Here is a 26336-nt window from a genome sequence, read left to right on the forward strand (position 1 = left end):
TTTTGTAAAAGGGCCACAAAGTGGATCCAACTTGTGCTTGAATCGACCCCTGGGGGTTATGTTACATTCTAATTTCAATGGTTGCGTTGCATTGATTTCCTATTTCATTAAATAGTTTTAAATTTAAAATTGTTAATTATTTTTAACCATATTTGATTAAGTTGAATTTTAAAATGTTATGATGCTCCACACCTTCAGTTGGTTGAGTTAAATCTGTTTGATCATTTGAACTTAATATTTCTATCATTCCCATTTATTTTCTTTACCAAGAAGATGCAACAATTGCAGGGCCGAAATGATTAACCTTGTGAATACTGGATACAGAAAACAACTTCCTTCCAGACAAATTCATGATTACTAAAGCCTCTTAAGTTTGACCACAACAAATATTTCTGCTCACAGTTTGTTCAAGGGAATCTTTGTTCCCTTCTTTTGTAGGAGTTTTTTTCCCCCTTGTGGAGGACCGATTGATTTAAAAGCAAAAAAGTATTTTAAAAAAATCAATCCTTGTTTTGTAATCACAAAAATTCAATAATTCTCTGGCTTTAATTTGTTGTGCATTACTTATTATATTAAGCTTTTCTGTATGTATTCATGTTTGAAGAAATATTTTTTTTCCCCAGCCAGGAAGAATTTAAACAAGTTCCCATACAAAGAAGACGAAGATGATTTGTTAATTTATAATTACAATCCGTTTTTTACAGGAAAATATAATAACAATTCAGTTCAACAAAAATATTATTTTGAATAAGAATTCAATGTTGCCATACATTTCAAAAATTTTTGTGCTTCATGAAAAATAAGCTACTAAATGCATCACTTCTAAAGGCTTTTTTTGGACAATTGTTTTATTTTTTATAAAAGTTAAAGTCACTGGCTTAAAATTTTTAGATTAAAATCAACACTATTCAAACTTCATTTTTGTTGGAATATTCATTTGTTATTAATTTTAATACACAACTGCAACTTTTATAAACTGGTGTGAGCCTTTGCATGTGCATCTTTTATCGTTATTATTACTTGTATATATGATTAGTTTTTACAAAATACGGTAACCCCTTGTTATATCGCTCATTCAGATATATCGCTCTTTTCTTCTGTCTCCCAAAATATTAAAGCCAAAAAAAAAAAACCTTGCTTTTAGTTTCAAACCATTTGTGAAAAAATATTGGCATTACACTCAGAAAATGTCTCTTTCTTTATTTTGTCAATGAACACAAAATGAAAATGCTTCTATTCTTCTGAATTCGCAGGAAAAGCAGCAGCAATTTCTGTCATCCAAGTGTACATACCCTTCAGTTTAAGATGGTTTGTAAACTACTTGACATTTTCTTTTGTCTTGATACTAAGGCCTTTACAATGAGTGAGAGACAACAGGCAGGTGTCACTCTTATTAGTCCAAGCAGAAGAAGCCTTTTAGGACGGAAAAGATTTTTGCTTGGATGCACAAATCTGTATTTGCATCAAAGAAAGGAAGAAAGATCTAGACGGGTGAAAGAGTTTTCTGAAAACAATCTAGTTTCTTTTACCTTTTACATCCTTTCTACAGCAAATCCAAGAGATTAGAAAGTCTATTGGGAATAAGAGAGTTCTCTCTTATCTCCACGTAGCAAGGAAAGATAATTTTCATTTGCCATTTTAAGTTTGTACCTTTCTGATGCTAAAATTTTCATAAATTTTAGTCTTGTTTGTTACGTTCTGGTTCGAAATGAATATACTTGCAAAACACAATGTGGACTGTATAAAAGTTAAATCAACACACTTTATTAGTCGGAGCCACTACTCCTAATTAACTTCTAATAATATATATGAAGCCACTACTTCAAAATAAACAACGCATGAAGCCACTACTTTATTAGATGCAACAACACTTTTGCAATAAAAAAGAAGAAAGAACACAACAATTATCAAAACTGTTGCCATAGAAAACAATTAAAAAATTAAACTTTTCACGAGGTAACATTTTCTGGAGGAAGTACCAAACATACCGCTCCCCTTGAAATCTCATTAGGTTTCAACATATATTTTTTATGGAATAATTTTTTTTTTAGAAATAATAAATGGCAACAACTAAATTACAAACTACAACAAAGAATTTAAATAAATAAATAGTTAAGTTGAAATTGGAAGTAAATAAACCTTATTTATGCCTCTTTTAAAATGTCCGTATTTAGTATACACAGTCACTACTCGGACGCTTCCATCAGTTCCGGGAAAAAGGTCAACAAACCGACCAAGAGTCCACTCTTGTGGCGCGGCATTTTCTCTGTGAACTAGAACAATGTCCCCAACCTTCAAATTTGGCTGCTCCTTCCACCACTTGGAGCGAGGTTGAAGAGTATGAAGATAATCTCTTGACCAGCGGTTCCAGAAATCCAGGCGAAGTCTCTGAATGAGCTTCCATCTCTCAGAGAGAGAAGAAGCTCTAGATGAAGTACTTGGCTCAGGAAATTGGTGAATGGGACCCCCAACAAGAAAATGAGCTGGAGTCAGGGCACTGAGGTCTGATGGGTCGGATGATAATGCGGTAAGAGGTCTGGAGTTGAGACAGGCTTCTATTTGAAGAAGGAGCGTGTGAAACTCCTCAAAGTTGAGAAGCGCAGAACCGGACACTTTCACTAGCAATTGTTTAGTACTTTTAATAGCAGCTTCCCACAGTCCTCCGAAATGAGGTGCATATGGAGGAATGAAGGACCATTCTATTCCTTTCATTGAACTGAAATCTTACACTTCTGCTTCACGGCACAATTGGTATAACCTTTTAAGAACTCTTGAAGTTCCCTTGAAATTTGATCCATTATCTGATAGTATTTTACTTGGACATCCTCTTCTGGATATAAATCTGCGCAATGTTGCTAGAAATGCAGCAGTCGATAATTCTGAGACAAGTTCTAGGTGTACTGCCTTGGTTGCTGAACAAATGAAAAGACAAATGTAAGACTTAAACTTGGTAACTGATCTTTTATGAGCACATTTTGTGTAAAGGGGTCCAGCAAAATCAATTCCAAAAATTTCAAAAGGACGAGTTTGCTCAATCCTTGACGCCGGAAGATCTCCCATCACTTGAGGAGCCGATTTCAAACTCAACTTGAAGCACTTCAAGCATTTCTTAAGTTGTTTTCTAACAACTGATCTACCATCAACAAACCAGAATTTTTGTCTTATTAAAGACAACGTTTGCTGCGGTCCAGCATGGATATAAGTTGTGTGATAGTAATCTATGACCTTCTCTGTAAAGCTGTGATTTTTCGGTAACAGCATGGGATGCTTTTGATCGTACGATAAGGATTGATGTTTGGAAAGTCTGCCTCCTTCAGAGAAGAATGCCGTCAGAGTCAAGAAACACATTTAGAGGAAGCAATTTACTATTACGCGGTAATAGCATTCCTTTAGTTAGCAATTTTCTCTCGGACGTGAACTCATTTTCTTGAATTGTTCGCACCACACAAGGCACTGAGTTATGAAGTTCTTTGGATGTCAAACAACCAGAGATTTTGGTACGACTGGTACAGCTATTGTTCAAATATCTCAAAACCCATGCACAAACACGTATCAATTTTGTAAACAAAGATGTTTTTGCCACGAATTCAGGAACGAATTTTAATTTAGATGCGCACGTAATGATTTTTTGCTTCTCTTCTACAGCACATTCAGGAAGAGAATATGTCTCTGTAACGTCTAATGGTATGAAACTACTCATAGGTTGACTTAACCAGTTTGGACCTCGTAACCACATGTCATTGCTGATTAATTGAGACGGAAGTAAACCTCTGGTTCCTAGATCCGATGGATTTTCAGTTCCACGGACGTGAAACCACTTGACTGATGGGATGGTTGTCTGAATTTTAGACACTCTGTTTGCAACAAATGCTTGCCATTTATATGGTTCAGTTGCAAGCCATGCGAGAGTTATTTTGGAATCAGTCCATGCTACAGTATTCTGAACTGGAACTTGAATATTTTTGAAAACAGCAGCTAACAAATCAGCTAGCAACAATGCTGAGCACAGTTCCAAACGAGGCAGAGACTGAGTTTTCAACGGTGCTACCCTTGTTTTCGCAGTAAGCAAAGACACACGAAAATCCGAGTTCGGTAATAAACATCTCACATAAATTGCTGCACAGTACGCTTTTTCTGAAGCATCACAAAATGCGTGCAACTCTATATCTGCATGCGAAGAAGTTAGAACTAATCTTGGAATTTTCATTTGTTCAAGGAGATGCAGTTCTTCACAAAATGATATCCAATTCCTATTTAATTCTTCGGGAATGATTTGATCCCAAGAAAGCTTATACTTCCACAATTCTTGAAGTAACACTTTCATAAACACTACACAAGGGGAAAGCAATCCCAAAGGATCAAATACACGGGAAATCTCAGACAGTATTTCCCTCTTGGAGTATTCTAGCTTTTGTTTCACAGACTCAATGCTAAAACTAAAATAATCAGCTTTTGGACACCACTGGATACCAAGAACCTTAACTTCAGTTTCTAAGTTTACAGCCTCTTCTTCATCTAGGAATTCTTTAATCACGTTGGTGTTATTAGATTTCCACTTACGAAGATTAAATCCTCCCTTTGCCATCATAGTCTTTAACTGCTTCACAAGCTCAGATGCTTCTTCTTCCGATGACGCACCACTTAAAAGGTCATCAACGTAAAAATGATTCAATGTAGCGTTTGAAGCAAGGGGATAGCTATCCTTCTCGTCTAAGGCAAGCTGATGTATTATTCTCGTGGAGAGAAATGGCGCACTTGCAGTTCCATACGTTACCGTGAGCAATCTGTATTCTTTTACCGGTTCTTCTAAATTACTTCTCCACAAAATTCTCTGCCAATCTACGTCTTCAGGATGTACCCTTATTTGTCGAAACATTTTCTCCACATCGGCACAGACTGCAACTGGAAATGTTCTGAATCGAAGTAGAATGGGATACAATTCCAACTGCAAGAGTGGGCCCACCATCAATAGATCATTTAGGGAGTATCCTGATGATGATTTGGACGATGCATCAAACACCACCCTCAATTTCGTTGTTGTACTAGACTCTCTCAAAACTAGAAAATGAGGAATGTAATATGCTTCACTCTTTGCATAATCAGTTTCGGGAACTGGTTCCATGTGTTTCAGTTCAAGATATTCCTTCATAAAATCCTGGTACTGTTTATATTTTGCCGGGTTTGAGCTTAAGGAACGTTCAACTGCATTCAACCTGCGTAAAGCATGCTGTCTAGATTCACCTAATTCTGTTGGAGAGGTGTGGAAAGGCAATTTTACTATGTATTTTCCATCTTCAGCCCTAGAATGAGTATTTTTGAAATGTTCCTCACAAGCCTTCTCAGCACTTGATAGAAAACTAACAGATGGCACCGAGTCCAACTCCCAAAACTTAGAAATAAGTTCATTAGTATCAATATCTATATTATTTAACACAAGTGGAACATTATCCCTAAATAAATTGACAGATCCTGAAATGATCCAGCCAAAAGAAGAACGAACTGCTGAGGGATAACCATCACCTCCGTTGCTAATTTCACCTTTTAACACTTGAAGGAAAATATCTATACCAAGCAAAATGTCAATTCGAGCTGACTTATGAAAAGAGGGGTCTGCGAGTACTAGATCCTTGAAGGCTTCTTGAATTCTAACATCAATTGATGTGTGCGGTAGATTTCCCACAATTTTATTCATTACAAATGCTGAACTTTTAAGCTTTGGCTTAGAATCGAAATGCGGAGAAAACTCCAAGTCTACAAGACCATTAGTACGAGCGGCAGTAGCGCCAAGGCATGACACCGCTATGTTTGCCTTTTTTCTACCTAATCCAAGTCGATTAACACAATCTTCAGTAATAAAATTAGCTTGACTACCAGGGTCTAATAAGGCACGACATAACTGAAACCTCCCAGAAGAATCTAAAGCCTTGATAAGAACTGTACATAGAATACTTCTTTATTTTCACCCCTAGATACTCTTTCTTCCACTTGAAGAGAAGTAGTACCTGTGTAGATGCTAGGAAGTTCACCGGAAAGCCTAGCGTTATTTTTACTTTCATCAGAATTGCACATTTTTCCTGGAGTACAAGATTCAGCTTCAATAGAGAGGGTACTAGAGATTTGTTTATTGTCCGAATTCACTGCACTCATACCTTTATCACCCCTATCAATATGCAGTATAGAATTATGCAATTTTCCGCACTCTTTGCATTTTTGAGGACATTTACAGAATTTTAACAGGTGAGAGGAAGAAAGACAACAAAAACACAGATTATTAAACTTGACAAAATTAATTCTTTTCTGAACAGGCACATTTTTAAATTTAAAACATTTCACCAATGCATGATTACCTTTACAAAATGTACAATCTACTTTTGCTTCAGTCAACAAAGATGTGACTTTGCAATTAGAATTTTTCTTTTCGTTAAAAGAATTTTTACTGTTCTGTAAAGTACGAGCTTGTACACGAAGAAATGAGAATAATTGCTCCAAGGTACCTAATTCATCTTTTTTTAATTCCCGTTCCCACCAACTTCTCGTATTTTTGTCCAATTTTTCAACTAATGCGTAAACAACCATAACTTCAGCAAATTCTTCAATTTTATGACCTATAACAGCCAAAGAGCTCACAAATTCATTAGCTGAATCAATTAAATTAAGAATTGCCTGAGGCGATTCATTAATTCTTTGTAAATTAAACAATTTTCTAATAAGTGCATTTACTAGTTCTCGCTTATCAGAAAACCTATCTTCAAGTAGTTGCCAAGCAACCGAATAGTTTGCATTTGAAATCGGCATAGAATTTATAATTCTTAACGCTTCATCTTTACAACTAGCCTTCAAATATTGCAATTTCATTGCATCTGAAATGCTTTTATTTTCATGAACACTAGTCGTGAATAAATCCTTAAAAGTTAGCCACTCTTCAATTTTCCCCGAAAAAATGGGAAGAGAAAGAACAGGTAATTTAACTTGTGCGAAATTGTCGCCATTTTCTTGTAGAACAAGTTTTTCGGTTTTCACACTCACACTATCTTTTGCGCGATTAATTTTTAAAGCAAGGTCGTCAATTATATCTTGCAGTAAATAATTTTCATTCATAAATTCCTCGATTTCAGTTTCCTTACACATTCCATAAATTGCATCAAAAATGGAATTTATCTCTACCGATAATTGATTTGTCTTGGTTTCAAATAACTTGAGTTCCACCAAATCGGCTTTTTCAACAGAATTCTCTACTTTTTCATTATGGCGATTTAATGCCGCCTTGGCGACAAATAATTTTATTTTCAATTCATTCATAGTTTGACGAAATAAAGTGAACAATAATTCTAAATGACTCACCGGCTAATTACTCAAAGCTCCGGTCTCTGGAGGACCATTTCTATGTTACGTTCTGGTTCGAAATGAATATACTTGCAAAACACAATGTGGACTGTATAAAAGTTAAATCAACACACTTTATTAGTCGGAGCCACTACTCCTAATTAACTTCTAATAATATATATGAAGCCACTACTTCAAAATAAACAACGCATGAAGCCACTACTTCATTAGATGCAACAACACTTTTGCAATAAAAAAGAAGAAAGAACACAACAATTATCAAAACTGTTGCCATAGAAAACAATTAAAAAATTAAACTTTTCACGAGGTAACATTTTCTGGAGGAAGTACCAAACATTGTTTAAATTTTAATATGTGTGATAGTACATTCGTGACCTACATTGAAACCATTTGAAAAACATGTCAAAAAGTGTGAATGCTAATTTGCTTGTCTGTTGGATGGATAACTATTTTTAATGACCTCGGTTATATTACGCTTTCCGATATATCACACTTTTTCTTTGTCCCCCGAAAAGCGCCATATAACGAGAGGTTACTGTACACCCCGCAGCAGAACACTGGCGACATTGTCGCAGAATGAGAGAGTTCGTGCAGAAAGATTTTGAACTAAGGGTGGGGAAAGGGAAAAAAACGTCAGCAATAAAACCATTCTGCAGAACAATACCAAAGGATAACTGTTTCACAGTAAAAAATGTAACTAGACTACGAAATAAGGAAAAGGCCTGATTTTCTGCAACAAATAATTGCAACATTTTACAAAAAAAATTTTTTGGTGATAGCCAAATCGAGCGATCATCGATGACTGTGGTAGTCTGCAATGGCATGGATAAAAACCGTTCTAACCAGAACTTCTCCCCACGTGGAGCGATTTTAAAGCAACCTTGTGTTAATCAAAGAAGAGTGGTTTCGCATTGGCTGCATTGCAATGCATATGTTTGTGTGAAACACTTGTGCTGACTTATTTTTATTTTCATTTCTTTTCGAGCTTTTTTCATCTCTATTGAAAAATTATTTTAAGCCCTTAAAAAAGGCTTATTAGCGGGGTCGTAGGTTGCAGCAACAAAAAACAGATGGAATACTTGATAAATTGTGTGGTATTTTAGGCTGACCAATCTTTATTCAGATATGGGTGCTTATATGAATGAAAATCTTTTCTCTTTGGAGGAGTTAGATTTTTTCTAAATGCATAGTCTAATTAAATTCTTTTTTCTTCGTATGGAAAGGGAACTTTTATTTGCTCTAATACTTGATTTAAATTCTTTTTCTCATGAGGGAGAAGGCAGGGTGGGATTTCTTTTTGCTTTAAATGCATTAATCTTGCTTTGAATTTTGCAATAAAGTTTGCTTTAGTATTTTAATAAAATTCTATTTTCTTCTGGGGAGTGGTTGAATTTTCAATTTGTTCCGACTAAAATGTGCTTTTTAAATAAATTTATTTGTGTATTGCATACATTAAGTTTTTTTTTTTTTTTTTTAAATGTTAGGGTGACCTTTACTTATTCATTTTTTCCTCAAATCACATGCATGGGATTTTTTTTTTCTTCCAAACTGTAATGCATATTTTAATTAAATTTCATTTTCCTTTTGGGGGGAGGGGGATACTTCGTTGTAATTGTGTAATTTATATTTTAATTTAGTTTTTTTCCCTAGGAAGAGGGATCTTCTGATCCTTATTTATTTTTTCAAATCACATGCATGTTTTAGTTTTTTTTTCTTTGGGGAAGGGTTTTTTTTGCCCCAAACAGTAATGCATATTTTAATTAAAAATTATTTTTTCTTCGGATCTTATTTCTTTGAATATTGAATAGATGTTGCATCTGTATTTTTCTGGTCATAAGAACTAGATAAGTGCTAAGAGATTAAGACTGAAAACTTAAACATGAGAGTGGCATCTCTGTTTAAGAAATTACCCCCTGCTATAACATAATAATTTACATTACCATTACATAAATTAGCATAATAATTTACATTGCTTTTGGTTAGATTTGATTTTTTTTCCACTTAGCAATTGCTGTTACCATGGTATTAATATTTTTAACATATAGATTTAGCTCAAGGTCCCTTTTTTTCTCTAGCGAGAACTGAAAATCTGTTGGAAGCCCTGATACTGAGCTTTAATGCTTCTCATTTTTGTATAAATGAATTTACTTAAACAAGAAGTTGTGTAAAATTTGTTAATAAATAAATAAAATTTTCACTTTTGAAATGAATTGCACTTTAGTTTGTCCATTAGTTCATTTTTCACTTCACGGAGCATTCTTGCAGAAAGAAATTAGGTTCAGAAAATTTGTCACAGAAAGTAAAATAAAATTCTGCCACAGGGACTGTACATACAATGAAATAAATTTTTTGCCTTTGCAATTAAGTGAAAACATTATAAAAACAACTAAATTGCACAAATGGCAATAAGAATTGCAGGCATGTAATTCAAATGTACTATCATCCATAAGCTCATTTATTTATTTCAAAGATTTCTTGTAACCTGTAGCCTTGACACATGTGTCTTACAATTCTTATTGCTACTTGTGTCATTGTAATGTATTTATGTTTATAGGAAAATAAATGCTTATTTTTTTTTAATATAATGAACAAAATAGACATTCTATTTTAGTACCTTTTTTAAACAAATTACTTAGTTTTTGTATTCAATTTTTGGCTAATAAATATTTTCCTTTATTTTGGTCTAGTAGTGTAATTTCTGAAATAAAATTTAGAACTTTTTTCAAAAATCCAAATTGAAGGAACGTTACTTGAAAGAAAAAAGCTTAAAATCTGGTATTCCATTTTAATAATGTGTACACTTGATTTATGTGATATAATCTGGAAAATCTAAATCTACTTGGTTTGTTAACGTGTTAATACAGTATCATGGCAATTTTTTGAAAAATAGAATTTAGGTAGAAAAAACTTGAAAAAATTGACTTAAGTAAACTTTTATATTTTATTACAGGGCAAAAAGCTTTGACTCATAAAAATCAAACAAATTAAGAGTGCGGGCAGTTTAGCAAGCTTTATTTAAAGCTGAATAATAAAGTTTTTTCTTCCTTCAAAATTTAGTGTTTTTGTGCCCTGACACATATGCTTTAAGGGCAGTGCCTATTGCCCAACTATATAAAAGCAAGATTGCATGTAAAGACAATTTTTAGAATGCAGATTAACTCTAAATTGTTATTCCATCATTAATGAAAAACCTACTGTATCTTTTAAAGAACAAAACCTTTATTCTTCAATATGTATTTAATAATTAATAAAAACTAAATATACAAACTAACATACACATTCAGTATAAAATATTGCTCATTGATCACCTCAGCAATAAATTCAGTAGGCACTAAAGGCATACTCTTTTCGGAAACTTTTTCTAGGAGCCATAAAACGATTTCCTGCAAAAATAAATGAAGAGTAAATATCTAAAAAGTAACAATAACACAGTAATTACATATTTCTATTTTACATTAAATCTATGCATTTATGTTAAATAGCAACTAAATCAGGTATACATTTAAGGGGTAGGATTTCAAAGTTCAAAATCCCTCCAAAATTTTTCAAAATGAATCCAAAAAATGCTTTTTGAAAAACACTTTTCGGAAATTATTACTATTGTATTTTTTGATTTCACTTGAAAAATGAACTTATTATTATTGATGAATTGTACAAAGAAGGACTTTAGCTGCAGTATTTAAATTTATTGTAATTTTTGTGATCTTCCTTTTTTATGAAGCAATATGGTGCTTTCCTTTAAATTTTTAGAGTAACTGATGCTATGAAATGAATGAAAGGGGGGCTCAACCGAACCGAGCACTGTAACCAGAGGTCTAATGTACTAGTCCCCAAACAGAAGTCTTAAAACAGAACAGTAGCTGAAGCAGAATTCAGCAAACACTTAATAGGAATATCATGAATCACGAAAGGTTCAAGCAAATGATGACCAAGGTGTTCAAACCCTATAGGCAGAAAATACTTCACAATCACACAGGGTGTGAGTAACAGTTTCCTCCATAAAGAGGAAACCTCTGCAAATTGAATCATTACTGACACCAATTATAGCAAGGTGCTGCTTTAAGGTGTAAAGTCCAGTAAGAAGACCAAAAGCCTTTCTGATACTATTTTTGTTAAGAAGCCTATTGCATTTCTGACATGTGATCCTCAGAAAGAATCAGGTCTATCATCCTTAGATAAACAAGCTAAATATGTTCAATGTCATCGCGAGATAACCTCTCTGACGGGAAGGTTTCTCTCACAACAGCCATCTTAAACATACACACTGCTTGAGCATAGGACTGTGGTTTTCCAGTCCTTACTCTTTAAGATGCAGCAGTTTGTGCAGGGGAAGGAGTTGTAACCTCTGATCGATGACGTCTGGTTTCTCCTACCTTCTCAGGAATGGCTGGCTCAGTGGCTTTTGCCTTCTGTAACAGCCTCCCCTCTCCTGCCTGCGCCTGTTGCATTTTTGTGCATACAGGGTTGCCAAGCACTGGGAAAACCTGGGATTGTCAGGGAAAATGAAAATGGTCAGGGAAAATGAAAAATAGCATAATTTTCTGGAAATGTCTGGGGAATTTCTTTTATTTTCCGATCGTTCTTAGTTAGCGTGGTGCGCGCTCTATGACGTCAAAAAAAAAAAAAATCTTTCACCCTTGTTTTTCCAGTTGTCATTCGTCCTACCCCTCTCTCTCCTTCCCCCTGCAGTTCTTTTTATCAACTCTCTGGCATTGGAGCGTCATAGCAGTCTGCGGACATGCACATAAGGTATTATTTTTCTTCGTAGTTTGAGGAGCGGGTTCTGTCTAAATGCTGCTTTTTTTCGTCAGCAATTCTGAAGTTGTTATGACACGCAGCATATTGTTTTGTCTGTGAGTGAGACAGAAGTTCTTAATGAGCTGCAATAATCTTTTTATATTTTATATTATTTCTTTAAATTAATAAATGAAATTGTACTCTTCTAAACAATTTTGTTCTGTAAATTTAGCTCATTAGGCAATTTTAAATTTAGAAAGTTTCTTTTTTACAGGAGTGTCACTAATCTTTTAGTATTTTGGTAGTGATCTTTAACGACTTTCAATGCACTTCATTCTTCCAGAATAAAAGTAATCCGATTTAAAAAAAAATCTGCACATCAGAGAGTTTTGTGATCATTGCTCAAAATTTAACTTTATGACAGGTGCCCACAGGGGGATTATGGCGCAAGTTGCGCCATCAAAATTTTTGGGGGGATTTTTTAATTATTTATTTTACTTTATTTATTTATTCTGTGGGCGTATTTCATTGCGGAGCAAGCGCAGAACTTTTCTTTTAAAACAATAATAATTAAAAATAAATATATTTTTAAAAAATATATAAAAAAGAGGATTAAAAATAAAAAAGCGCTAAGGCGTTAAGAAATATGGGGGGGGGGGGGGAAGCAGGGGCGCCGACTTGGAAAAATTATTGGGGGGGCCCGATGTCACCGGGATCTAGGGAGTATGTTAAAGCACGGAGCCCCCCCTCCCCCCAAAAAATCAGATTTTTGTGCTTTGAAAATGCCAACTTACATATTTTCTGGTGTGTATAATTATACAAACAAACAATATCTGACATGGCGTTTTCAAAGTAAAACAATCTAAAAATTGGTACACAAATTTTCTGCTTCAGCTAGATCATGTCATTTGCCTTAAGTGAAGGGCAATTTTACTGTTCCATTTTGTGGGGAGCCGTGAAGTGCCGTCATAGCTAAGCTACAGCACATACAAGGTAGTGCACTTGACTTGCATGGAAAGGAACTCCCAGTGGCACCAATTTATAACAACTATTGGGAGGAGGGTGCCATGACGGGGGCCTTGCCAGGGGAAGTTTTCTAAATTTGAGATAAAAAATAGTGAGTTTTAAAGATTTTTAAGCATTTTAGAGTCATATGATCAACATTAGAACCTCAAAAACTCGACTCTCGGTAAATCGACACTCTGAGAAACTCGCCAAACCGACACATTTTTTGGCTTTGAAAAAAAAAAAAAAAAAACAGTCATGGTATTTTCGAAAAAAGCTAATTTAATTTACATTAATAATTATGCTTTTAGTCTATTACAGAGCATTGAATATGTAGCTCTGAAAAGAGTGAAATAATATTTAAATAAATCTAAACAATCATTAAAAGAATAAAGCATAGAAGATTGCTGTCGCACTTTGATTACTATAAGTGAAATAACTAATTTAAGCTTGCTTTGAATACGGCTCAGAGCTCATTTAATAAAAATAATGTCTCAAAATAAATGCTTTGATAGAGTTAAAAAAGATAATACAGATTACTTTATTAACTCTAATAATTGAAGAAAACTATCACGCCTTCCATTGAATGTACAAATCAAACATTGATATATTTTTTCCAGATCATCAACACTTAGATGAGAGCACCGCCGGTGACAGACTTACCCGGAGGTTCGCGCAGTGGGACAAATTCTATGAGTGCTCTCAGCACCGTAACACTATCATTATTCACACCACTCGTTTTCAATTAACCTGTTTACTACCGCAATAGTGTTTTGTTTTAATTTATTACTGAATGTATTTTACAATGTAACTATCTTCAAACAAGGAAAGTAAAAAATACCAACATAATTTTGTGATTTTAGAAACCATAATATGACAAATAATGTTCTTAAATTATTGAGGGGGCTCTGCCCCCAAAACAAACTATTGAGGGGGCTCGGGCCCCCTCAAGCCCTATGGAGTCGGCGCCACTGGGGGGAAGCACCCCTGCTTTATGAGCAACAAATAAGGGAAATATTTGGAGCTAAAAGATGCATGATTTTTTTTTACAAGCCGAAATCTAAAAGCGCAGTGAATGTACTGGACTGGAGGGCTGGAAGGCAATAATTGAAAAGGTTTAGGTTTCATAAGTTTTTAGTTCAGATTACTAGCAATTAACTTTTTTTTGTGTGATATAGATGTCACAATTGTTTATTTGGCAGTTCTTTCACTTGATGTAAGGCAGAGGCTCCTCGCTATTGAAAAGAAGATATGCTACATTTACATTAATTCTTAATTCTATATTATAGTAATTTGCTCTTCACGTGGTTCAAAAATACACTTAAAAAAAAGTTTCTTCTAGAAAACAGGACTCCACTCAATGTTTTTAGACTTGTGGTTTGTAATATGGGGGTTAAAAAAATACATTGAACTGAAAAAACAATTTTACATATTATAATATACATGAGCTATATACATATACATTGCAATAAAATAATTATTTACAAAAAAAAAAAAAAAAAAAAACAGCTGGGGAAATTAAATGTTTCTAAATTTGTGACTTTTTCTATGCTAGGGCTAATGTTAAATTAAGTGGTCATTGAGCACCCTCTTAAAATTTGAGTAAGAAGCTAAAATTTTTACAGCACAATACTATTAGTAAGTCAAAAAAAAATAAGGGGTGTCTTGGACTGTAGCTGAAAAAAAATTTTTTTTGAACCACCTTATAGTACATATTCTTGATTATTTCAACTTGAGTAAATTAAATTTGGTAACCATTGTTTGTAAAGTTAGAAAATGAAGTAAGTTTTATCAAAATTTGAGATACATATATTAATGTTGCAAAAATAAAGTGGAAATCGATAACCTGGAATTTTTCCCAAAACCACCTGGAAAACCTGGAAATGTCAGGGAATTTCATTCTTGAACTTCCGTGGCAACCCTGTGCATAAATGAGTACCCCCTGCCTTCCTACTGCAGTGTTGGTGGGTTGCAGACCTGCACCCTCACCTCCTCCAGCAGCAAGGTTGCTTGTTCTCTCCTTCAAGCCAGTATTCAGCTCCAAAGGAGCTAGGAACTGGGCAGTGGTAAAAGGTCAACACCCGCACAACCACCCTGTATGAGTGCAAGGCAAATTACGAGTTTTCGCCCGGTTCCTCGAGGGGAATGTTTAGAGATCATACAACCTAGATGCCATCCATTCATCAGCACGGTGCCTCACACCTTAGATTGGGTATCCATTTTAGTCGCCTTTTACGACACGCATGGACTACGTTGAGACTATTCTGCTCCGGTCACCACACGGATAACTGACGCTAACAAAAACACCTAAATTCTTTGAATTTGAAAGTTTTAGACTCAAAATAACTGTCAATATAAATTTTATTAATTTGAATGCACATATAAGAGTACTTGCATCTATTCTTTTGAGCTGCTAAAAAGACATCAAATACTTAACAGAGATGAATTTATTTATTGCACACATCCACTTTCTTTTCATCATTTTTGACATCTGCTCATGTTAATACCTTTAACGCAGCACTCCAACGTTGAAATAACCTATTGTTCCCAAAATTATTAGAATATACAAATGGAATCCACTTTTATTGATCATAAGACTTCATGAGAAATGTGTTTGGTAAAATCATCCTGAATGTGAAAGACTCCCAAATATCAAGATCTGAAAAAATATGGTCAATTCTGGATAATTTCATAACAGCTTAACTTCAAAGGAGTGATTTGATTCCCAGCAGTGTTAAGCAATACTAAAAATATTCAATTGTTTCCCACATAATTTTTATGCTCATTCAAATTAAATTTTAAAGAATGATGAATTTGTCCACTATAAGCAAGTCTGCAATTGCAATTAATTTTATGAATTCTAGAATTCAGAGAATTAATAGAATCCTTCAGAAACAATAACAAAAGTTAATTAAACTACAGTCGACGCTCGATATAACGACCATCTCTGTTCCAGAGAAAAAGGTCTTTATAACGAGTGGTCGTTATAAGAGGTATAAATTTAAAAATTATACATCGTCATCATGCATGCCCTGTTGTTGCCAAAAAAAAATGGTACTTTTTCAAACATCGCAAGTAAATGCCCAAATTATTTTTATCATAGGAATTTTTAGAAAAATCGTGTGCAAAATATTATGACAGAATATTAAACAAGTTTTAAAGTAGAAAATATAGGGAAGAAAATGTTACACACTTTCAAATCTGCTACTACTACTACTACTACTACTACTACTACTACCACCACAACAATTTCTGAAGATAAAACCAGAAACAGATGTCTGCCTTTTTAGCAGACATGATTTTTGCAAAACATTATTTTCTGTTTCAGATATAGGTGATAAATTGTGTTTCTCTTGCTTTACAAAGAAACATTTAAAAGTCCTTTGAGAACCCCAAATCTTTAAAACCACTAGATTCAAACACCAAACTACCAATACATCTATCTGTCAACTCCCTTTTCTTAGGAATCTGGAAATTTCTCGATTTTTACTCCCATTTTTTTTTCTGTGCTAGCTGTGGTGAATGGTAATCCCCCCCCCCTCTCAATGTTGGATTTGACATTGAAAACTTTAGGCAGACGTCCGTAAACAATAATCAAGGTCATTTTAAGCTACAAATTTGTTTTATTGGAAAGAACACAAGAAATGGCGTCCGCTGAATTCGATCGCTGTATTGGATTAGACGATACAGAACGGTCGTTACAACGAAAGCAAATTAACATAGAGTTCATAGGAACAAAGTTGGGACTTGTACCATTGGTCGTTATAATGGGACGGTCTTTATAATGTGTGGTCGTTATAATGAGCGTCGACTGTACCTGGAGTTAAAAACAATTTAGAATCTTAGTGACCTGAAGACTTAATAGAAGACAAGAATGGAAAAGCGATCAAATCTTTGTAATGAAAGTTCTAGTAAAAACATTACTTAGAACTTAGTTTTTAGAGATGGGCTACACAGAACATTACTTTTAGAAAGCTTTTTATAAATGGAATCCATAAAAGTAGGTGTATAATCTCTTTTGACATGCTGCACTGAATTTCTGTATGAAAATAGAAACTGTATGGTATCTCGTTAAGAATAAAAGCATCAGAGTTTGTTGTTATGTTAAAACATATTATTAACCATTTTAACAAAGATGATTATACAAAATCCCCCCCCCCTCCGCACACTCAAAGGAATTTAATTTAAAACTTTTTTTCATATAGAACAGAATGAAAATCCTGATGCATATTTAAGTAAACCTCTAATGTTTAGATTAATTTTTTTGTTCTGTTATAAAATATTCTTTTATTTCATTATTCATTTTCAATACATTTCAAACTATGGTTAAAAGTTATGTGATTTATAGTCCAAACAAAGGGTAAAAACAAAATGTTTTCTCAAAGAGACCAAAACACATCTTTTGTTCAAATTCAAACAAGCCATTTAATTCATTTCTAATTATTCTTAATATCATAATATTCATAAAAAGATAACAGAAAGAAAAACTTGAAAAGCAATAAATCTAACAAGTTTTGTTAGTGTGTATTAAAAGCTTTAATGAATGCATGAAAGTCAAAGGCAATCTAAACTAAATGAAAGAATAAGTAACAAACTAATCATTGAAGATAAGGTGCAAACTTGGATAAAATGAAATGATTTCTGCAAACACAAATCCTAACTGGAAAATTTTCTGCAAATAATTATTTTGCTTAATTCACCCTTCAATAAAAGAAATAAATTTATATTCAAATATAAAAAAGACAAAAAAAAAGTGCTTTAAATCATTTTTTTTTACAATAACATATAGTTTATGATTATTTTTCACCAACAGGAGAAAACTGCTGAAACCATTATTTTTTTTCACACATGTGCTTTAAAAAACTTTCGAAAAAAGGCTTCAACAGAAATTTACAGGTATTTTAAAATTTCCCTTAAAAAAGAACGAAAAAAAATGTTTTTGTTTTTTAAATTAACGTTAGCAGTTCAAAAAAATTTCTGCAGAGCCAAAAATTTTTTGCGAACGCCATTCGCGCGTTCGTCTATATTATGCAAGACTGATAAGGTGCTTACCTTTAAATGTCCTTTGATTAGAAGGAGACATGGACAAAAGTTCTGGAGGTATGGGTTGACCAGCTGCTTTTAAAACTGACAGAAGATCTCTGACTACTCCAGAATTTTCAGAAGTAAAAAATGAGTGAGCAACCCCAGAAGCATTTCCTCGTGCAGTACGTCCTATTCTGTGAATGTAGTCCTCAATATTGAGAGGAAAGTCATAGTTTATTACATGATCAATGTCAGTGATATCTAAAGTGAGGGAAATGGAAAAAAGATATAGTTTTTGCAACCTTGTTACTGATTTCAAATACTGATTTTTACTGATGCAAGTGTTACTGATTTCTTGTAAAAAGAAATTTATTTCTGCTGTACATCATTTCACAATCTTGTGCTGTATCTTATATATTAAAATCTCTGTTATCTATGTTTCTATCTATGACATTGTACCTCCTCGTAAATGGCGGAGATCAGACCTTTGAACCGAAGCTACATGTTTGACTAGGTTTTATAACTGTATGACTGTACTTTGCGGAGATATTAATTAAAATGCAAATTCTCAAGGACGTTTCATTTGCATCAAAATTTCTCCCCTGACAGAGAAAACATACTTATAAACAGTTGAATCCGCTTAAAAGGATCAAATCGGAACAGATTTATTTTAGCCCAACTCACTGGTTCCACAAACAGAAGCTGTTTCGCAACACCATGCATGATAATAAAATGTTATTATAATGATTATCGTGCTAAACTTGTCATATATATTAAAATGTTATTGTGATTATTATGAGAGCATATAAACAAGAAATAATGCTTTTTACGAAATTATTCATTGAAAAATATAATTTAAACAAATTCAACCCACTATTCATTTGTCAAAGTTCCAGAAGTAAAAATACGACAAAGAAAATATAAGTTCTATAAAGTACTAAAACATTAAAAAACCAATGAAACATAAAACTACAGATTTTATAACTAACACATTTTAATTAAAAAAGATCGACACATTGTATGATTTTATTGCTACTACTTAGACATCTTTGTGAATCTTAAACGAGTGTGTTTCTCTTAAAGCATTTTTTTTTTTTCAGAGCTTAATTTTTTGCTTCATACAAAAAAGTTACTGTGCAAAATGTTTCAAATAACAAGTCACAATATTTGTAATTTTTATATGTACTCACAAAATCAGTGGGCCTATGTTTTATAATCAGTGGACCCATGTCTTACATCGGCGATACTCAATCCCCGACAGAGTGGTGTAGTGGTTAGACGCTTGGCTCTTACACCCAGAGACGCAGGTTTGGTCCTGGCTCCAGTCAGTGGATTTTCAAGATGCAGAAAATTGACAGAGTCAATGTCTTATGATTATGTGGCATGTAAAAGATCCATCAAATACTCGTTTGGCATGGAGTATCTCTTGGCAAAATTAAAGTGCCATTTTGCATGAAACAGAGCCCAGGTGCCTACATTTACTTTTCTCCGCACACACCCTACCTCTTAGCCGTAGGCCTTAGGTTCCACCGCCCGGGGGGAAACTGGCATCAAAATTCTTGTGGCAAAGGCATCCCACCGAAAGTTGTGCCACATGAAAGAGTGGTTTCTATTCTGGGGTATCGCGCTAGATCTGCAAAAAGCAAGGCCTCTACCACAGCCTCATTAGAAAGGGGAAAAAATGTCTTATAATTTGGGCATCTAGTGTTGCACATTTAAGTTCTCAACTAAGTTATCCAACATGGATTGAGCATGACAAAAAAACAGAAAACAAGTTGACGGAAACAAACCAACTGGCAATTTTATTCTTACGTGCACAAAAAATATACAAAGAAATATAAAGGATAAAATTAATTAATGAACTTTCAATTAAACTATGAATCATACCTAAGCCTCGGGCTGCAACATCTGTAGCTATTAAAACACACTTCTTCAACTCTCTGAAACCTAATTTTTTTAAAATATAATTGTATTATTAAGGTTTAAAACAAGAAAAATAATATTCAATGTTCAACTAGAATTTTAAAAATTATACTTACTTTTAAGAACATAGTCTCTTTTTGATTGAGAAACATCTCCATGAATACACATAGCATTAATTCTAAAAAGATAAATGCATAAAAAGATTAGTTTGCATAATCTCATAAAACAAAGCTCTTGAACTCTTTCTTCTTTCCAAGGACAGATCCAGAAAATTTCAAGGGAGAGACGATTGATTTTTATTACTTACTTTTTACTATGTATACTGATTTTAAAAATATTGATTACAAAGGTTTTGGACTTCAACTCCAAAGAGTTCCAGGATAGGATCTCAAAACCAAACCTCCCTTCTCCCAACATCAATAAAACTCGTTTAAGTTTGCGTTTTTTAACTTCATTTTCAAAACATTACCGGTGGAAAGTCCTTCAAGGGTCCCTTGTATCCCTCCCTGCTTCTTTCATATGTTAAAAAAAAATGAATGTATAGCATTATAGATTTAAAGTGTAGACTATTGTTCTGTTAAAAAGCATTGAACTGCACATTAATGTACAATGAAATTTAAATTACTAATGCAAAATTTTATAACAAAGTTTTGCACTCCCTGAATATACAGGAATCAAGATTTTCGAATTTAACAAAATTAAAATCCAGAATCAGAATTTTTTTCAGCAATCTGCGACATAGATTAAAAGCAAAAAATAGTTTGCAGACATTAGATAAATTATACAATCTGTTTCAGCACCGAAATAAGCTAAAAAGGAAGATGTTAATGCAAGTACATACTACTTGCAGATTATGTTGCAGAAAATATGCAAACTTTATACATAAGTTTGGAAAAAAAAACTTATTGTCTTATTTTATCTTGGACATTATTAATAAACAAAAGTTCATCAATATTTTCTAAAATAATGCTTTTAATATTCTTTATGATTATATTAAAAAAAAAAAAAAAACAGATGGGTGTCCCACTTACCCCGAGAGTAAGGGGGGCCACCGCTCTTTAACCCATTCTTTGCCCCGGCCGATACAGGATCGGCCGCGCAGTTTGTGTTAATACTGCCCCGGCCGATTCAGGCTCGTCGCAAGAAAATAGTTCCTAACTGCCTTCGACGAACCTGTGTCGTCACCGCGTTTCTAGCAGTTTTTGCCTCGGCCGAATATGTGTCGGCGATCCTTCCAGGGGCAGAACCCTGTTATTGCGCTTCTCTGTTGGGTTCTGGTGCTTTTAGGGGAGCGGTAATCAAGCTCTTTTTCTTAGACAAAAGGGATGTAACTTATAGTATTTCACAAAACTTGTTGTAATTTATTTTATTTTACTAAGATATTAACCTTTCAAGTACTCCTGGATGGGACACGTATAATGCTTCAAATAATCAGGCATTATATTTTTATCTTTTCGTGGAAGCTTTGTTTCTCAGCATTCTGGCATTTGAACTCCTGATGAACAAGTGTGAAAATATTTCCTTACACATTTAACAATATTTCTATGCCTGAATAAAAAAAAAATAAATAAAAAGAATTTTTTTTTCTTGTTATCAAAAATCCACCTTCTTACACAAGCAACCTTCACTAAATTGTTCACAATCCTCAAATTTTATAATTTATTTTACACAACATTTTTTAAAAATTATCTTACACATCTTAGTTTTGTAAGAGTATGTTTTTTTTATAATGTGTTTTACTACGCTTTTTATTTATTTGTATACTATTATTATTTTTTATTATTTACTTATTTTTAAATCGTGATAATTTCAAACTTAAATTTTAACTTTTTATATTCACGGCATCCTTTGATGGGTTTTTAGTGATACAGTTTTGAATTTTTTTAATTTCGCAAACAAAAATTATGACGACCGCATTGATTATACGTAATAGTTGACCCTGCAAAACATAAAATATATACTACAGTAAAAATGAAATAAAATATCTTGTTCTTTTCGCTTTACCCATACGAAACGAAACATTCCTTTTCTCCTTTTCTTTTTCAGATTTTATTTACTGTTTTAAAATAGCTCCAATGTTTTAACTGCACCTTCTTTTATGAGATTTTAAAAATAAAAATAAAATATTTGGTTTCTTTTCAATAATTAAGTTGCCTTAATTAGTAAATAATCCTATGAAACTAGCTAAAATTTATCCAAATATGTTTTAAAATAAGAAAAACAATCCGACTCGATTTCAAGCAAGATTTTCTTTTTTTTCTTCTGAAGACATGTTCTCAAATACAAGCAGTAAAGCTTGCTTTGAAATTCCTTTCTGATTCAAACTGTTTTGTTGTAAGAAAATAATGTGGAAGGGTTGACCGCAAGACACCAATGGGCGACATCTCCTTAGGGAATCTGCCCAGGCAGTCTCCGTTATTCCTCTCTCAGCTGGGGGCTTTTAGTTGCATGCACAAAAGTATCCTTTAGGGAAAAAGGGGATTAGCCGCAAGTTTTGATCTTTTGTAATCATTTATCTTTAAAATACTTCCCACGCTTGAGCAACTGATATCTGGACACTCAGAAGGGTTTTAAAAGTCATCGCAATTACGATAAAAGAACCGAAAAGCTAAGAGATGTCTCTGTGTTTATTGGTCGTTTTGAAGGGTCACAATGTATCAAAAAGCACCGAAGAATACTTTTTATCCGCTTAGAAAATCATTCCCACAGTTAAAGCGTTTTTGTCCATTCAAATGCTTCCCTTGCTCACAGGTTAGATCAATCAGACAATTGTTTGAAGAATGTTTTGTTAAGCCCTTTTGAAAGGTATATTATCTTACATTTAAGAGTTTTGATTTCTTAAGTGTATAAAAAGAAAAGAATGATATACTGAGATAAAAGCAAAAAGAAAAATAAATCAATAAAATAATTAGTGTTATAAAAATAATTGCTTTTCGTCCTATCCTCTATTGTTTATTATTTTCCCGTTATGTACTGTGTAAATTTAATGAATATTTCAGCACATATTAGCAACCTTGTATTTTATTGCACTATTTAATTCAGTGCCAAAAAACTAATAAAGCGAAGCGATTTTCGAATGCAAGCTGAACAGCAAAAACAACATTAAAATCCCGAGAGCAAAATAGGGAGAAAAGTGCTATTACAACGTAGCAAAAAGCTACTCCGTTCGTTATCTGCGGCATGCGCGTTAAGGGGTTTCGGGCTGGTCATGGAATGGGTTAATGAAGTGGCCAGTAAAAAGTGTTACTATTTCTATTCCTTCTTGCAAATTCAGCAGTATTTTTAAAATTTGTACTATCAACTTCCAACGTTGGATCTACATAACACTTTGGGGTTTGATATAAAGTTTCACAAATACTTAATCATTAGCTTTAGCAGTTTAAATTGTAGCTGAACTCAGTGGCGGATCCAACCGATTGTTTTGGGAGGGGCCATCCGAAATTTTTGAACTAACTCCCCAGGGTCGAATTGAGTTTCATGCCGCCCCTAGGCAAATTTGAAATCTGCCGCCCCCTCCCCCCTAAAAGAAGCAAAATATCCTTGACTCAAAAAAAACGTAAAAAAGTGTTCCCCAGGTTTAAACTGTCAAACTTATGAAGAAATGATCGCGTTTCACATTCTGAGGCGCCCCGATGAAATGATCACAGTGATCTCCCAAAAAAATTTTTATTCGGCAAATTTTGTTGACGATTCGGCAAATACCATGATTGAAAAACATTTGACTTTCATAAGATGTGTGAAAGTAATCACTATTAAATGACAAGAAAAGATTGTCTCTGTGGAAAATGAAAGAATGCTAATATTTTACTTTCAAGAATAACAATTTAATTCAAATGTGTATTATAATAGCAAATTTGCCGCCCCTGAGAAGTTTGCCGCCCTAGGTTACTGTCTACTCTGCCTATTGGGAAATTGGACACTGATAACTCCCCAGAAATTTTATTAAAATGAAGTTTTAAAAACTCAATTTTCGGGGTAACGAGCATTAGGTGAGGGGGTGGATTTAGGAATCTCCCTCGTAACTGTTTCAAAATTTAAATTTCCGAGTAATTTTTGAAAATTAGGAAACTAAAAACGCATTTTGTCTATTTTTGATGATGTACGGAGAAAGGTCAGGTTTCAAGCGCTGGTCCCAAAATACTTTTTGAAAATAAAGCTTAGAAACCAAAATATTCTGTTATTATACATTGAGAAGTTAGAAGAGGAGGGGTGCCCTTCTAACTCTTCAGCTGTCCAGCCTAAAAATGCACCTTTAGGTAATGTTTGCTTACGTTTAAGGAAGTGTGAAGGTGCTTAGAATCCTTCCTTCCTGGAAATATTTTGTCTTTGAGGCTCTAAAAATTCGATTTTTAACTATATTTATACATATTTTAGAAAGGGAGAGAAGATTCGTACAAGAAAATTCCTACAATCACAAGGCTTTGGGAGGGGCCATGGCCCCCATGGCCCCCCTCTAGATCCGCCCCTGGCTGAACTAGCAATTCCTACTAGGTCATCATAGTTGTCTTGTATTTCACTAATACAAATATTTCATCAAACGTGCTTTTGATTTTTAAATCCTCACTATTATTGGGAGACCCACTTACTCCTAAAAGTGAAAATTTACGGGGTAAGTAGGACCCCTCCTCTTACACATTTTTTAATAATATTTTGTACGAAAATTCTTGTTGCAGTATGAATTTTAAGTTAAACTATACATGAAAGTTTAATGATCATAAAAAAATAATAAAAACAAACCAGGAAACACTTCTTTGAAAAATGTTGCTTAAACTCGCTAAAAAAAATATTTTTCAGTTTTTTTTTTTTTTTTGCATGAAGTTCTATAATCTAAAAAATATCAACAAAAGCCAATCACTGTGATGAAATATGACGTGATCAGTCTAAAAAAACATAAAACTCATTTGCATATTTTAGTTCTGGGGATTGGGGTTTAGTGTTGAGGGGGGATTACTCCCCTACCACAGTGACCCACTTCCCCCAACCAACCCTATTTTAATCTATTATGCATATACCAGAAATTAAATATCAAAACTGGACAATATTGAATTTTCATTCAAGTTTAATTTATATGCCAGTTGGATATGTCTAGAATTTATAGTCAAGTTCCTCAAAGTAGAATACTTTAGGATGTTCTGCAACATAAAATCATTTGACCAAAATTGTTTTGAAAGTACTTCAAGCATTGTATGCAAAAGAAAAAACGTGACATTTTCCACAAATTGGGATCAAAAAATCAAAATCATTTCATATAGTTTTTTCTTTCTTTTTTAACTAGACTGTTGCTATATATTTCTGTGGAAATGAGATATTTCCAGAAAACCACAGCTTTCAACCAATGACTAATTAAAGAGCACTGAATTCGGAAAATTAGTTAATTATGAAAACTATAAAATCAAAAAAAAAAAAAATTAACAAGGTGTCAAATCTAAACCAATTGAGATTCTCGAAAAATAGTTTATTGGCTTCCCAAAATGCATAAAAAGAGCAAAGATACAAAATTTCATAAAAATCCGAACCTAGGTGGCAAACGACATTTTTTTGGTTAATTTTACATGGCATGAAGGAGCAATTAAAATAATGTTACTAAATAAATAAATTACTAAAATAATAAATAAAATGAGTTGAGTTTGGGTTGCATATAATAAAACACTTTAAAACTTTTTAAATAATTGAAATATTTTCTGGATACAAAGAGATTGAAATCTCAAACAAGACACGCAATTTCCGGCGATGGACGTGTTTCAATGTCGGCATATTTCCAAAACATGCTTGTATGGCCGAAATTGCAGTGGATGAAGATTGATTGGGAAAGTCCTACAAAGAACTTATCAAATTCAACATCGTGTGCTTTCTGCCAAATTATTGTAATTTACAAGAATTTTAGATTTTCTTCTAATTTTTAAAAATTTGAAGAATTTTTTGCAAAATTCTATCTTGAGTTGGAAGATATTTGTAAAAAATTTGCAGTTTCTACAAATTTTCTGCAGATTTTTGGCACAGCAGTTTCTATTGTTGTCTTAGCGAATGCTGTAGACATCTGATATCACTTAATCAATATTTAGCAGAGTGATTGGTTGGAAATTCGTAGATGAACAAAGCACTTTTTGAAAACAATAACATTTATTTTCCAACTAAAAACATTAAAAGCAACTTAAAATACATATATATGAAAAGACCACCGGTTTACTTTAATATGACTGCATACCTGATCACAAACAACACTGAGCCTAAATCTAATATGGCCGAGTCAACATCTTTCCTTGCGACTAGGACATGCTCAACATTTGTGTAAAATGGCTAAG

The 26336-nt window shown here is 33.5% G+C and overlaps 2 protein-coding genes across 3 annotated transcripts in view; one reads left to right on the forward strand and one right to left on the reverse strand.

Moving 5' to 3' along the window:
* Positions 1–1140, forward strand: part of LOC129226133 (gamma-glutamyl hydrolase-like) — a 44931-nt gene extending 43791 nt beyond the window's left edge. The window contains exon 9 of the mRNA XM_054860731.1: positions 624–1140. Within this exon, the coding sequence (XP_054716706.1) occupies positions 624–751 (128 nt within the window). The 3' untranslated portion in view covers positions 752–1140. The remainder of the gene's footprint in view (positions 1–623) is intronic.
* Positions 1141–10538: 9398 nt separating this feature from the next.
* The window catches only part of LOC129226500 (uncharacterized), a 65649-nt gene continuing 49851 nt past the window's right edge, over positions 10539–26336 (reverse strand). Inside the window, exons 12-15 of one of the 2 annotated variants that reach the window (XM_054861110.1) lie at positions 20151–20212; positions 19999–20058; positions 18139–18372; positions 10539–10754 (exon numbers count right to left, since the gene is read on the reverse strand). In XM_054861110.1, coding sequence (XP_054717085.1) covers positions 10666–10754; positions 18139–18372; positions 19999–20058; positions 20151–20212 — 445 coding nt within the window. In that variant the 3' untranslated portion in view covers positions 10539–10665. The remainder of the gene's footprint in view (positions 10755–18138; positions 18373–19998; positions 20059–20150; positions 20213–26336) is intronic. The other variant, XM_054861111.1, reaches the window with a different exon arrangement.

Source organism: Uloborus diversus, chromosome 7 (genome assembly GCF_026930045.1).
Source record: "Uloborus diversus isolate 005 chromosome 7, Udiv.v.3.1, whole genome shotgun sequence".
Lineage (NCBI taxonomy): Eukaryota > Metazoa > Arthropoda > Arachnida > Araneae > Uloboridae > Uloborus > Uloborus diversus.